Below are 16,056 nucleotides of genomic sequence, written 5' to 3'. Positions count from 1 at the left end.
TGGACAAAGCAACCAACTGTTCAGCAAATGTCCAAGTGGTTGGTTTGCTTCCGAGGTATGGAGTGCATAGGAGTTGGTTAAACCAACGGGCTAGGTGTATGAACCTGGTACTCAAGGAAATTTGCGTTAAGCGTAGTATCAGGTTTATTGATGTGTGGAGTAAATGTAAACGCGATTGGATTGCTAGGGATGGCCTGCATCTGAGCTCTACGGGGGTCAAAATGGTTAGTGGTTTGGTTTTAGAGGATTCAGAATCAAAAAACTAAGTTGGAATGGGGGGCATGCTTTAAGGAGTAGAAGTCGAATGGGTACTAACTATTGGGATTTTAGTAGAAACGGAAATATGGTGGCTAGTAAGAGAAAAGATTTTAACAGTTGGGATTCAAATAATCGCGCAACATTAAATAAAGGTAAGATGGGCTTACTTAAGGTTTTTTATACAAATGCTCATAGTATTAGGAACAAGATGGAAGAATTGAAAAGCATAACAATAGACGAGAGGTTGGATATTATTGGAGTTACTGAGACATGGGCTACCAAAAGTGATGATGATTTATTATCTATTGCTGGGTACAATTTGTTTAGACAAGATAGAGTAGGTAAAAGAAGTGGGGGGATTTTATTTTATGTCAGAGACACTTTAACTTGCAATGAATTGGTAATTAAAGATAAACCTAATGACATTGATATGATTTGGCTGGAGTTGATGAGCAATAAGGGCAATAAACTATGTTTAGGGAATATTTATAGGCCACCCAACTTAAGCCAGGATCAAGATGAACAGTTGTTTAGTATTATTAGTGACATTTCAAGCAAGGAGTCAGTCATTATAATGGGAGATTTTAATTTTCCAGGAATTGATTGGAATAATTTTTACCATAGTAATAGCAGAGAGGAAGAATTTTTGAAAGTAATTGGTGACTGTTTTTTAGATCAAATTGTAACTCATGGTACTCGACAGGACATGATTTTGAATCTAGTTTTCTGTGCTATGGAAGGTTCTGTTCAGGGGTTATGTATAGGGGAACACATTGGAGACAGTGACCACAACAGTATTAGGTTTGGGATTAAATTTGACATGCACAAAGTAGAGAATTTTAGGTTTGTGCCCAATTTCAGAAATACTGATTTTGTGGCACTTAGGCAGAGTTTGAAAGCAATTTTTTCTTCTGGATTGGACAATAGCGATGTGAATCTTCAGTGGGCAGAGTTTAAGGAAAAGCTAGCAAAAACGGTTGGGGATCATGTTTCTTTTAGGAGAAAGAACACTAAAATTTGGCCAATGTGGTTCTCCAGGGAAACTAAAGACGCTCTAAATTACAAGCAAGCTGCTTTTCATAGGTTTAGAGAAACTGGTCACAGTGCAGATAGGCTCCAATATTGTAAGGCAAGGCGTAAATTTAAGTATTTGGTACGGATTCAGAAAAGAGAGTTGGAGCAAAGACTGGCAGATAACATAAACAGGAATCCTAAGAGGTTTTTTGCAAACACTAATTCGGGGAAAGTTCGAAATAGTCATATTGCGCCACTGGTTGATGAGCACGGAATTTTAATTCAGGACGATAGTGATATTGCTAATGTTCTTAATAACTTTTTTTCGAGTGTTTTTAACGATAACTGTATCTCAACAGTTGACACCAACAAGACACAAGCTATAGTACAGCTTGAGGACTTTGTATTTTCAGGGGATGAAGTTTTACTTCATTTGAAAAAAATTAAAGAGACTACGGCTCCGGGATCTGATAATATTTATCCAAAAATTTTAGTGGAATGTGCGGAGGAATTAGCAGATGTAATCGTAATTATTTTCAATGCTTCTTATAACTCGGGGACAGTGCCAGAGGACTGGAAGCTAGCTAACATTACATCGCTCTTCAAGAAAGGATCTAAAGGGAGTGCAGGAAATTATAGACCTGTGAGTCTAACTTCGGTGGTTTGCAAAATTTTTGAAACGTTGATAAAAATTAAGATAGTAAATTTTCTAGAGACTAATAATCTATTGACTAGTTTTCAGTACGGTTTCAGGAAAGGTAAATCTTGTGCAACTAATTTATTACATTTCTATGACAAAGTTACCATGGCTTTGGACAATAAGAAGCCTGTAGATGTTGTTTACATTGATTTTCAAAAAGCTTTCGATAAGGTACCGCATGTTGCTCTACTTAGCAAACTAGCTAATATAAGAATAGGAGGGAAACCTTTCATTTGGGTAAAAAACTGGCTGACCGGAAGGAAACAAAGGGTAGTTGTAACGGGAAATTATTCTAATTGGAGTGAGGTTTTAAGCGGGGTTCCTCAAGGATCAGTGTTAGGGCCTGTTTTGTTCATTGTTTTTATGAATGATATTCACAAAAATATTTCTGGGAACATGAATTGTTTTGCTGATGATGTCAAAGTTATGGGGACTGTAGAAAATGAAGAACAAGCAAAACAGCTGCAAGAGGATCTAGATCATATTACTGGGCTGATAAATGGAGTATGGCTGTTAATGTTGGGAAATGTCAAGTGCTACATTTAGGGCATGGGAATAAGTGTACAAGTTATTATTTGCAAGGTTCAGTCATTAGTCAGGCAGACAAAGTTACTGATCTGGGGGTCTTAATAAGTCAGGATTTAAAGTTTAGCCAACAATGCAGCATTGCTAGTTACAAGGCCAATAAGATGCTTGGGTTTATCAATAGATCTATTTCAAACAAGTCTAAAGAAGTTCTTCTGCCCTTATATAGAAGTTTGGTAAGACCTCATTTGGAGTATGCTGTTCAGTTTTGGTCTCCTTATCTTAAGAAAGACATTAATGTATTGGAAAGGGTTCAAAGGCGAGCTACAAGGTTAATAAATGGACTTTCTCATTTAGACTACGATTCCAGGCTTAGAAGGCTAAAAATGTATAGTTTTGAGCAAAGAAGAGACCAAGGGGACATGATTCAGTTGTTTAAATTTATTAAAATGAAAGATGTTACGGGGCTGAAGTTTAGCACTGAAAACAGGACAAGGGGTCATTGTTTTAAGCTATTTAAATCTCAGGCCACATAGATGTTAGGAAAAATTATTATTTTAGCAGGGTAGTGGAACCTTGGAACAGTTTACCGGAAGAGGTGGTAATGAGCAAGGGAGTAGATAGTTTTAAGAGAGCCATTGATCTTCACTGGGGATTGTAAATTGACTAGGACCAGTCTAGCTGGGCCCAGAGCCTGTTGCTGGTCGTCACTTTTGTATTTGTATATAAACGTTCATAGCTAATGAAAATTTCATTCAATGGTTACGGTCAATTCGAAATTGTTCCCCAGGTCACATGGTACTATAGCCATATCGGGATAATAGGGTTGCAATCTCTCCATCTATTCCTTCTCAATGGTACCCACACTTCAAGATGAATTATTACATTTGAGCATCATTACCAAAAAAGTATGTTGCTCAATTATTATTACTTAATTATTATTTTTTAAGAAAAACTTGAAAACGATGAGAAGCATTCAAAAGCTAGGTTTTAAAAATAACATTTTTACATTGCATTTATTCTCTGAGAATTTGCCCACTCTCATTTTCTTTTCTTTCTTTCTTTCTTTTTTTTTGGTATTTCATAATTTGAAGAAAAGACATTATCCATTACCAATGAATTTTTAAAATGCACATAGCTATACCTTATACTCCTTTTTCATAGTTGCAAGACACTTAAGTTCATCAGCTCCATCCTGCACCAGATTTGAAAATTCTGAAAATTTCAAAGAAATATTAAACACAAAGTTTTTTTTTATTTCACATGCAGGACACAACTTCTCTGGTATTTTAATCACAGTATAAGTGAACTCTGAAATTTCAACTATTAGCAAAGTAAAAGATAGACTAATAAATATAGAACAGCAATTGATTTGATTATTTCAGAAAAGGCATGAGTCCAGCTAGTGCAACTTTTCAGGAATCAATAAAAAGTGATTATTTTATTCAGAAATGAACTAAATTCTACGGAAATTTTTATGACTAATCCAGCTACAAGTAGGATCATTACCTCACCTTAAATTACGTTTCATTTCCTCACTGAAATTAATTAATTTTTTTTTAATTTGGACTAATGCTCTTTCTGCAATAAATATCCTGAAAGACTAGTATTTAGAGTGATGAAAATGTAAATCTAATGAAATAGATATTTTTCACTGACTTATGATAATAAAAAATAATATAACAATGTGACAAAAAAAAAAGTAGTAAAGTTCGTATTCATAAATTCATTATCTTAAGAAAATACATCGTGCATTTTCCTCTTTCTCTTGTCTTATTTTAGTGAAATAATAAAGTCTGGTGTAAAAATATGTATATATATATATATATATATATATATATATATATATATATATATATATATATATATATATATATATATATATATATATAATAAAAGTGAAAAATATTGAAAAGACCACTATATATATATATACATAAAAAGAAATACAAAAACTAACAAACTGAGATAAAAAGCAAAAGTCGTACATGCATATAAAACTATATTCATATTCCTATTCATCAAATACATCCTCCAAGGAAATCATTTTTTTGATCCTTCTTTTGTCCAGTTTTGTATACCAAGCTTGATGCACATATTAGTATGACTATGTTCAAAAATGTACTAAATAATTATCTTGATATTTGTTATTTCTTCCAAAAATATGAAAATTTTCTCTCTATGCTCAATACTGGCAAAGATAGTTCAGTCAACAAGCGTTACTTCGCATTATTCTCTAGAAAACCATTTATAAAATAACTAGCCTGAAACTGTTCCTTCGATGTTTGAACAAATATTTAAACATCATGAATGCTGATAATTAAAAACATTTGTTGTCCAGTAGCATCTTTTTCCAAAATCTTTATTTGGGCGATAAGTCCTCTTAAAAAATGAAGGGCACTTGTTTTAGCAATTACAGATTTCATTGTGTTCAACAGATATGATGGTGAATCTTGATGTAATTTCAGAATTTCACATAGTAATAATCTCATATTTGTTTAACATTCGTTTTACTGTACTAAAATCCCAGTCGCAAAAGACAAACAAATGTCATCTCAGAGGAAAGTCACCAGCAATCTTGATAAATTTTTTCTGTGTTATTTCTAGATAAAGTCTCTTACATCGTTGTTCTTATTTTAACTAGCATAAATCTCACTGAAAGCATACAGTTTTTTCGCAGTTCCTAGGTTGATGTTAATAAAACCCCTGAGAAATTAGCAAATTTCATTCCAATTCCATGATTTCGAATCCCCACTAACCGCCCGAACTGACGAACCTACCATTAGAGAAATTATGCTAGATCAAAGGAGTTATTTGTTTCTATTTCATTAAGCCAAAAAATCTTGTTCTTCTATGATCTTGCCATTGCCTTTTACTATTCCTTCCTTCGCCTTTAGTGCAGAAAGGGCATAAGTCCAGGACTTCTGCTTTTCTGCACTAAACGAAAAATTGGATCCCTAAATAAAGTGCTTTGTTGTACAAGGATTGACTTTCCTGCTAAATTAGTCGATGTATCTACATACAAATATGGAAAAACCTCCGCTAACTCAATTTTGAAAACAATGTGACTTATGCCCTTTCTGAAATAATCGATTCAGTTATGGGTACTGCTTTTGATTATCATATTTCAATAAAACAACATATCTTAAGGATACATTGGGACCTCTATGACTCAACACTCCAAGGGAACATGGAAACATGTCAACTTAAGCAGAAATCAACTTACTGAGGTTGCATTATTTTAATTCCTAAAGAGTTTTTGGAATTACTTAACAATAGTTAAGTAACATAGTAAGTAACAATTAACATTAGTTAACTTACTAATGTTAACATTCACATTATGAACATTAATTCCAGTAAATATATTTTCTTTTCTTTTTCTTTCTTTGAAAAGTGCATAGTAAAATCATTAATGTTATTAAATACCTCATGAGGAATAAATACATAGTTTTTGAAAAGAGGTGAAGAAGTTTCTTGTCAGTCAGATCTGTTAAGGATAAAAAGTCCTGCTCACACTTGTTTGAAAAACATGTCATGGTGCCTTCTTTCTCTACATTTAACACACACGGAAACGCTTAACATGGAAAAACCGTTAACATGCAATGATACAGTGGTTCAGACCTATACCGTGCATTTCAATACTTAAGTCTTTTTAGCATGAAATTCTTATTACATTGAAAAAATATTTCAGTTCCTTCATGTTCCTGTTAAATGTTTTTCACTGTATTTCTTGCTCATAACAAATTTATATTTTTAAATTCAATAAACGAATGCAATAATTAAAGCAAATAAAAGTATGCTAGTTAAAGTTAAGATAATTTTGAGACAAAAAAAAATCTTGAAAATTACTATTATTTTTAATATCTTTTCAGAAGGTTGAAAAACCTAAATTTAATATTGTTAGCTCTAAAAAAGAACCTTATTCATCATAAAGAAAGGGACTTACCAAAATTTCGCGCACAGTAAGTATGCAAGGCCCTTAGTATGACTTCAAATTCACTATCAGCATGTGTTCCTTGTTTATATGTTTGAAAGGAAGTAGGTTCATCACTTTCAGTAGGCCTAACAAGTTCTTTTGTTTCTATACGATACAGCTTACTTTCATATTCAGTCAAAAACTTTTCGATTTTACAGTACACACATCTAAAATAGAAGAAATAATTTATCCCAAAAATAGTGTTACATCAACGAGGTTATTAAATTATGAGAAAACATCAGAATATATCTATTGTATTGAAACAATATTTTAGGGTTTCTAACATAATTTACAAGTAAACTATCATCAAAGTTACTTACTAGATTTTTTTTTAAAGCACATTTTACAGTAAGAAAAAATTATATCAAAATTTTTATCATATGTGCTTTAATAAAGCTTGAAATAGAAATGGTGGCAGAATTTAATAACAAAAACATTTCAATGAAGTTGAACAAAGAGCTTCTAAAATCAAATTTATTACTAACAAGGTAAAACATGAGAGAGAGAGAAAGAAAAGGATCTTACTATTTTACATAAACATGTTCCTGACTTGATGAATTCCTTTGTTCATTTATACTCAAACTATAAAAGTAACGTTTGTAAGTTTCATCAGAAAAGAAACTATGTTATGAGAGTTACTGGTTTATGAAAACAATAGAGCTTTTAGCACTTACTTTTCAAAAAAAAAAAAGGGATTTTGAGGACCAAAATAAAAGTAATAACAACAATAATAAAAGGATGTTTAGAGACTACAATGAAGCACCATTTACACGTTTCTCTTTTATATGTTTTTATCAATTATCCTTTTTTTTTAAACTGGTCCCTGCAGAATCTAATACATATTAACTTATACCTATTATACGTTTTTTCATTTGTACACTTTTTCATACAGTCCCTTTAAAAACGTATAAACGGTGCTTCACTGTATTTAGTTTTTTGCATCTCTAAAATCCACCAACTGGAACTGTGTTTGAACCCACAACTTTGGGCATAAGAGGCCAACGCCTAATCACTAAACAAATCTGCTGATTAAGTTTAATAACATTGTAGAATTAATCTTTTGACAAACATGAGGTGAGGTGGTTTTTATTCATTATTGAGTTGCTTGAAATCAATTTTCCCTGTTTTTTTTAAAGTTTGATATGAATTTGACAAGTTTTTTAATTGGGTATTCTCTTAGAAGTGCTCTAGCTGAATCCTCTTGCAAGAAGGGCAGCATCAAAAAGTCTTGAAATAAATGTTAACTTTTACAAAGTCTGGCTGATGTGGCAATTAAGCTATTAAAAAGATTGAGATACTGTCAAGCATTGTGATAACCCAGCTAGTTAACGCCATTTTTTGATTGAAGATTGCTTCAGCATTGAGGGTTTATGTGCAAACATCATATTTTACAACCTAAATGTGAAAAGTACAAAATCTTCATACTTCACATTTTCATCAGGTGTAGGACGCAAATGACAAGATATTGCTTCCTTCAAATTTGTTGTAGAAGGCACATCATCAATTTTTCTAATTTCTGTCACTAAAGTGGTATGGGCTTCATAGAGTTCATCTGATAGCTTAAGTAATACATACAGCAAACCTTGAGGATCTCTAAACCTATGAAAATATTGTTCCAAAATAAAATATTAAATAAAATATATGCTATAATGACTAAATTATTATTTTTATTAGCACTTTTAAAATTTTGTCTATACTGAATTTGACAATGAAAACTTTTCATTTTCCCCATCAATTAACACCATTTTTCCTTATGAGCTCAGCAAAGGAAAAAATTTTTTGGGCAACTACGAATAAGTTATTTTTTGTAGTATGCACAAAATATAAAGGATAGTGAGTGAATTTATGTAATGCCAACTATTGAAGATTCTTCTAAAAAATGTATAAAAATATCCACTACATTAAATCTTTTAAAAGGAAACATTTTTGATGGAAAGATTCTAGAAATGAATCTGAAGTCTAGAGTCCATAAGAGACATTATGGACTCTAGACTTCAAACATTATCATTTTTCATAATGGAGCAATGAACACAGATAGGCTAGAGAAAAATAAAAGACAAGTTGTTTGGTTGGAAAAACAAAATGGTTTGTCATTTAGGCTCTGCACTAAAAAAATTCCTGAGAACATTTTTGAATAGAAGTTCACTTTTAGAAATGTAAAAATTTAAATATTTTGCTTCTTTTGCATTAAAAAAAGAAAAATATCAAAGAATGATAAAATTTGCAAAAAAAAAAAAAACGAGGTATTAAATGACTTTTTTTCAAAAACTCAGCCAGTTAGTTGAGAAAAATATTTTTTCTTATTTCAGTTATTACTGTGATAAACAATGAAGTTCATGTAAAGGATGCGACATATGACCCCCCCCCCCCCCCCCCCCCCCCGCATTTAGAGAGGGCACTAAGTGAGTTGTGGTGGGGATTTGACGGTAGATGCTGTATCAGCAGATAGAACGACAGCAGTATATGTGTGAAGTAGTACCAATGCACCACAAGTCATTTTCGATTTTTGACATAATAAATAAATAATGCCACCTAAATAATGCCTTCTAAATAATGCCACCTTTGAATAACATTAATCTTATCTAATCTATACTACACTGCTCAGAGTCAAGCACCCCTCAAAGAAAAGATTCCTAGTTTTCGACTGGGCTGGCATGGCCTCCCGTCGGCCCTGCCACTAGCACACTGTTTGGAAATTTCACATTACTTTAAATTAAGAATTTAAAAGAAAAAAAGCTCCTTTTAAGATATAAATTTCAAAATCATTTCTTTTAAGTGATGTAAATTATTAATGATATGCATAAATAACTACCAATATAACTGATAATTTCAAATAAAGCAAAAAGTTATTTATGAAAATCTCAAAAGCTTAATATAGGCAATTCTTTAAAATTCTTAACTGAATGGGGTATGCCTGAAATACCTAATAGAATGTCTTGCAGCCATGCAAAAAGAAAAATAAAGCTATGAATATGCAATCATTAAAAAAATGCTTTCTCTTTATTTTGACGCCGCCAGCTTTGAACAGTTGATGAACTTGCAACTGGATCAGATGTTACAGAACTAGCAATTAAAATTTTTAATAAAAATGCGCTCAGGGGTAGAATGTAAGCAACTATTTACAGCAAAATCTTTCTGTTCATTCCTTAAAAATGTTTCATATACATTTATCCATAAAAATACTTCAGCAAAAAATTATTCTTTTTGAGTTTCTCTGATTTGTTTTCAAAAATCTTACAATTTCCTGGTCTTTTACTTTTTATTTTTGACACGTTTCAAATAATCATGCATTCTAAAATTTTCATGGACTTCTAAAGTACACCATATGTTAATAAATGTTTGATAACTATTGGATTGATGGCCATTTTTACCATGTAAGTAAACAATTATTATATAATAATACCAAGAAACTTTAAATATGAAAAAAAAAATCAAAAGCAGGAACACAAGCACTTACATATGAGCCACTGTCTGTCTTTTGACAAAACTAGCACCAGCAGCATTTTCCAACATAAATTGAACATTACCAAGAATGGTATCCCAATTAGCTACTATTTTGCTCTGTAATAATTTTGTCCACCATGGAACATTTTTTCCAGGCTTTTCACAAAACATTGCAGTTTCCAGTTCGGCAGAAACTAATGACCAGCTCTCCCTACATTTCGTTACCTCTATTTGGCATTTGCTCCCATACTCTGTGGCAAGAGCTGAAGCTTGTCCGTTCAATGCTTTCACATCAACATTGTACAACGTAAGAAACTGTTGTCTCTCAGGTCCATCATTGGATTCTGCTTTCTCCCAGTGTTCAAGGACTCTAGCATAATTGTGAAGTATATGAATCTTTTGGCATAAATCAACTCTTACATTTTCTTTATTATCTTCAATAGTTCCAATTGCACTTTGATACATTTCACAAGAAAGTCTATATTCATCTTTGAAAAAATAAGTAGCAGCTAAACCTAACAAACGAAATAAAAATTTAAAAAACATGTATTTTGGTAAATCATCATGTAATAATTATAAACAAAGTATAAAATTTAACACTAAACAAAGTTGGAATAATGATATGTTTCACATAAAAGTCTAGGGTAATGGTCCCAGTAACAGAGAGTCATAAGTTTGGATTTAAATAAGAAGAACTTCAGGCGGGAAGAACTGATGTTGCTGTGGCCCATGAATACGGTGCAGCCATCTAGTATTATCAGAGTGAAATTTGTGAGCCAGTTGGTATTTACAAGGCAGTGGTGGATGGTTATGAACACCCACCACGAGGTCAGCTGGTGTTTTATGATTATTTAAATTTAATAAGGCTGTAGTTCTTAAAATAAAGAACATTGGAAGATTTTGAAGATAAAAGGGGAATTTTGTCCATTACTCATCCTTTCGTCATCCTATATGTTACTGGGTATCGTCAGATTTTTTCAGTGTCTGTTACTGAGGGCAGGACCTTTCTTCGAAATTGAGCAAATAAAAATAGAAATGCCTAATTCAGAGGATCCAGAAGCAGCCAAACGTTAGATGAAATGTTGTTGCATAGTTTAAAAAGTTCAAGCACATTAAAAGGCTCGGACAATTGAGTTAACCTGAGAGCAGTGTCTTGAAGCATGTCTGTTACTGGTGCCGTTACATTCTTGTGTTTTTACTGAATTAAAACCTATTGTTAGGGAAAACATAATATAATTATGTTCCTCGAACAGGAAATTACCCATGGTTGCAATATTAAGATGAAAAAACACTTTTTTTAATTGTAGACCTTTGTTTCCTAATAAGTAGCAGTCAAACTTACAAAACAAAATAAACAAATATATTCTTAGAAAAAATGATAAATCACATACATAAAAAGTCTATATTCTTTCTTGGAAAAAAAAAGAGTAGCAGGCAATTCAACCAAACAAAATAAATAAAAACATCCTCATTAACCAATTATGTAACAATGTCTAAAACATACTTTTGAACAATTGCATGAAATCATATACTGGGATACAGAGTATATTACAAATACAGGGTTCATACACTTGTAATTAAAAAAAATTCCCTGAATTTTCCAGGTAGTTTTTTTTAGAAAATTCCAGGTTACTTGCTTCTCAAAATTAAGTTTAAATAGCAATATTTTCAAAATAATTAAAATTGTTTAAAGTAGCCAATGCAGAAGAACTAAAAATTTTCCCCTTAGATTTAAAAAAAAAAAAATCTTGTTTTTTTTCTTGCTCAATTTTTTTAAAACATTTTGTTCAAAATCTTTTTAATTAATTTACTACTTGTTGAAAACAAAGTACCTTCAATTAATTTTAGCGTTTTTTTTTTCAATGTCAGGTGTTATTGGTTATATTAGCATTTTGCTGTAATCGCGCAGCAATCTCTTAGCATCCGCTTTTGGTATACAATACTTTTTTTCCTTATTGGTATATAACACAAAACATATTGAGCAAAATACAAAAGCTACTTTTCACTACAATTATGATTAACTTGTTGCATCGATCGGCATACCACATAATGCATAATAAAAATCCGCCGATCATAGGTTAATACCAATAATTATCAGTTTTTTTTTTCTGTCATATATTAAAGGATGCTTACACTAAAATTAAAAATTTTCAATTATAGAAAACTATTATTTTTTAAAATTCCTAATTTATTGCTCATTTTATGTTACTTTCAATAGTTTACATCAAGATTAACATCCAATTCTGTTTTGGAAATTTACGTCTACTTCCATTGCGCAAACGGCCAAATATGGCGCCCATGTCAAAATTTTAAGATTCAAAGCAGATTTTTGAATTTGTAGCATAAAAGTAGTTACAAATAATTAATAATTCTTAAAACACTACAACTAAGACAAAATAATGAGTTTTTAGCATATAAGCGTCTGAATCAATAAGAATAAAAAAAATGTTGTGAAAATAAAATTTTCCATTTTCCATAAAATAATTACCAATTATCCGAAAAAAAGCCTGTTTTGCATTATTTTCAAGTTTACATTGCACTAAACATCCAATGCTCGTTTCGGAAATTTAGGCATTTAAAAAGTCTTATGTACTTCCATTTCGGGAATGACCAAACATGGCGGCTAAGCCAAAAAATAAGAAATAGTTTTTTGAATTTATAGCATGAAAACAATTTAAAATAACAAATCTTCATGAAACTACAATTCAGTTGGAAAGTTTTTAGCACAATTGCATCCAAAGCAATGAGGACAAAATTTAAAAACAAAAATTTTCATTTCTCAAGAAAATTATTTAAAATAATAATAATAATAAAAACAATTTGCAGCACATTTTGTGTTATTTTCATCAGTTTTCTGTTAAAGAAAACATCCAATTCTGCTTTGTTTTCGGAAACTTAGGCATTTAAGGTTCATGTCTACTTCCACTTTGTGAGTGACCAAAAATGGCGCCAACGTTACACACGTAGTTGAAAATTTTTTTTCCAATAAACAAAAAAAAAACCATTTTCCCCGATCGACTTTTCTATCTTCAGGCTTGTGCTTCCGAAGCAGTAAATTGTCTTCCTTCCTGTTGAGTTTGTGCAGAATTCCTGTTCACCCAAGGGATTTTTTCCTACGGAACTATTGAGGGTCAAAAAGGCGACTGCGGAAGTTTTTCTTTATGGGCCACCACTTTTTTATTACTAGCGTCATTTTGCGTCAAAAACTTTACAATTTTTTTCAGGAAACATCGATAAAATGAAGATTAGATCTCATGGAAAAAATACTCTGGGAAAAAATTGGAAAAAAAAAACATTTTGGGGAATAAATTTGGAAAATTCCCTGACATTTTTAACTATCTCATTTCCCCTGACAATTCCAGGTTTTTCCGGAGCGTACGAACCCTGAAATAATTCCATTTATTGCAGATCACACAAAATAGTATGCATACTATTTTGTGATACCTAGAAGTAATTAATTCTAAAGCAGTAATTTTTTTTTTTTAATTTCAACAGTTCACATTTTATCTTTTCATTTCTCTTCTTTTACTTAATTATTTGTTGTTTTATGGGAAAAGCTGAGAGAAAGATGCATTCTTTGTAAAATTCTACAAAAGAAAAATCTACAATATATTTCAGATAAAACTTTCAACTGTGAAAAATCTTCAGAAAATTACTAACCCACAAGGGATTCCTTTTCCTTTGCTACATCATTCAATATCTTTCTTTTCATTACTTATTCTCTTTTGGTGTATTTATTTTCCTTTTTATACATTAAAAGAAAAAAAAAACAAGTGGCTGAAAAATAAATATTGTAGAAACAAGAGACAAATAAATAAATAAATAAAATATAAATAAAGGAAGAAAATAGCTCAACTTCAACCTCTCTCTCTTTTTAAAAATCATTAAACACACCTAAATAGTTATTTTATTGAGAATTATGCAAGAATTATTATTATACTTAGAGTTCACTAAAAATTGAGTTTGTGTTAAAATAATTTTATTATGGTTAGGTTGGTTTAATTAGGTTTCATGGCGTAAGAGCCTTTATAGGATGTAGTTCAAATATTCAAAATGTTTTTAAAGCTGTGATGCATTCATTTGTATGACTGAACATAACTCTAGACAGACAAAAATCACTGTACATTCCACAGTCATAACTCAAGTAGAGTTAGAGTGGAGGGCAGGGGTGAAAACTGCAAAAATTCCCAAGACTGAAATTTTCAAAATATAAAAGAGGTGTGTCCCAAATTTAATTTTCTAGTAAAAAAAAGGACTGAATACAGAGATTCATACTTAAAAATTAAACACTAATTTTCTACAAAAAGTGTTCCAAAATAAAAAATATAAATAAACACAATGAAGATTTATTGAATGTGCTAAAGAAATAAAAATATAGTTGTGTCACTTTAATCAAGAATAATTTATTTTTATCAATAGGTAATAAATTGTGGTTCTTTATTATAATCGTACAAATCATGTAAAGAAACGCTGTCTGAAATTTCTACATATTTTATCCTCCTTGTATCTGTCTCATTCTGTTTCAAACTTTTTTCAAAAAGACTGAAATCTGTGAAAAGACTGATAGCTTTTACTCCTGGGAGAGAGCAATGAATGCTGTATTATAAAATGTTTTGTCTCGATCTGGGGGTCTTGAGAGTACTATTTAGAGGCAAATAGCATAGTGAAAGATGAATCTAGTTTCAATTACCATTCATAGACATCAATAGTTTTCTTTGAGCTTCCTCACAATCATATGAAGCACAGTTGAGTAAATATTTCATCAGTTCTGGCATAGTCATCGTAGTACTGAAGGAGAAAAAATGTACACAACAGTTAGTAAGATTGCATTACGTATTAAGCTGATGCTAAATGCAATTAAAGACATACTTCCTTTGAAGGGAATAGCCACTTCTTACTAAATGGAAATGATCACAAGCCTCTCGAAGAATTCTCAGTGGAAGCATAATCTAAGGGCACAAAACATTATTTTTTTGAAAGTGAGAATACAAAAAATTGGAATAAACATTAATTATAAAGAGTAAAAGTTAAATTTATAGAATAAAAATTGTGAAACATTTATTTTATAAACTGTTACAGCTTTTACCTCAGCTGTTGTTGCTCTGTTCAATAAGCTAAGTTTTTCTTTTTCACAACCATGTTTCTTTATGCGTTCCAAAAACTGGCTCCTCCGCCACTCAATTTGTTTGTCATAATATATCCTTTCTACAGCAGAAAAGTCAAGTTCATTGATATTTGTTGAAATCATTGGTATTCCCAGCTAAAATCATTAAGATACATATGAAATAAAGCAATATATCCATGAAATAAAATCATACTGATGAAAAAACAAAATATTTCCTTTTAATTTGCCTTTCTTTGAAAGGAATTTGAAAAGTATTCTTAACAAAGGAATCTAATTTATCTATGAGAGAGAGATAATAATAACATGGTCACCCCTCCCCCCTGCCCAGAATCTTTAGAATGAAGTAGGGACACTGAAAATCCTTAAATGGAATTGATATACAAATTTGTATGGCTTGTGATGACCTAAGAGAAACTCTCTGGTTGCTAACCACTATCTTTGATCACTTAACAAAGTTTTGTTACACTTTTTTATTAATTGTTTGCGATCAACACCATTTCTAAAGTGATTTATCAACAGGTCTGAGACGGAAATCAATCTCCTTTTTACCTGAGCTACATAGTGCAAAACTAACACTAAACCAACAATAAGTAAATGTCCCCATTGGCCTTGTAATCCAAATACATGTTACCACACAAACAACCATTGAATTTTATATACAATACCTATAAATCTATAAATATGTATATTTATGTTTCTACACGCTTACATACTATAAAAATACATGCATATATATATATATGTTTATTCTACATGCTGATTTGTCTTTACAGTTACAGATAAGAACCTCTGAAAAAGCTGCAGTCTTTCTATTTCTTAGATCACACATACGATTATGTGAATTAAAGAATGATATGCTTGTCCACATTTACTAACTCAAAAATACATCAGTATGTCTGACTATATGAGAAATAGAGGTCTAAGTTTATTAAGGGGATAACCAGTTAGGAGGCATAAATTTTAGTGTTTTTAGTGATTTTTTTTTCAACAGGGAAGAAATAATCAGAATTTGTT

At 31.2% G+C, this 16,056-nt stretch overlaps 1 protein-coding gene across 1 annotated transcript in view; it reads right to left on the bottom strand.

Annotated features, from left to right (window-relative positions):
• The window catches only part of LOC129234337 (E3 ubiquitin-protein ligase SHPRH-like), a 65,904-nt gene that overhangs the window by 25,791 nt on the left and 24,057 nt on the right, over positions 1–16,056 (bottom strand). The window contains exons 10-16 of the mRNA XM_054868330.1: positions 15,004–15,177; positions 14,787–14,866; positions 14,608–14,705; positions 9,931–10,432; positions 7,899–8,072; positions 6,444–6,640; positions 3,642–3,712 (exon numbers count right to left, since the gene is read on the bottom strand). Coding sequence (XP_054724305.1) covers positions 3,642–3,712; positions 6,444–6,640; positions 7,899–8,072; positions 9,931–10,432; positions 14,608–14,705; positions 14,787–14,866; positions 15,004–15,177 — 1,296 coding nt within the window. The remainder of the gene's footprint in view (positions 1–3,641; positions 3,713–6,443; positions 6,641–7,898; positions 8,073–9,930; positions 10,433–14,607; positions 14,706–14,786; positions 14,867–15,003; positions 15,178–16,056) is intronic.

Source organism: Uloborus diversus, chromosome 1 (assembly GCF_026930045.1).
Source record: "Uloborus diversus isolate 005 chromosome 1, Udiv.v.3.1, whole genome shotgun sequence".
Classification (NCBI taxonomy): Eukaryota; Metazoa; Arthropoda; class Arachnida; order Araneae; family Uloboridae; genus Uloborus; species Uloborus diversus.
The sequence above is the reverse complement of the archived record's forward strand: the minus strand, read 5'-3'. Positions and strand labels throughout refer to the sequence as shown.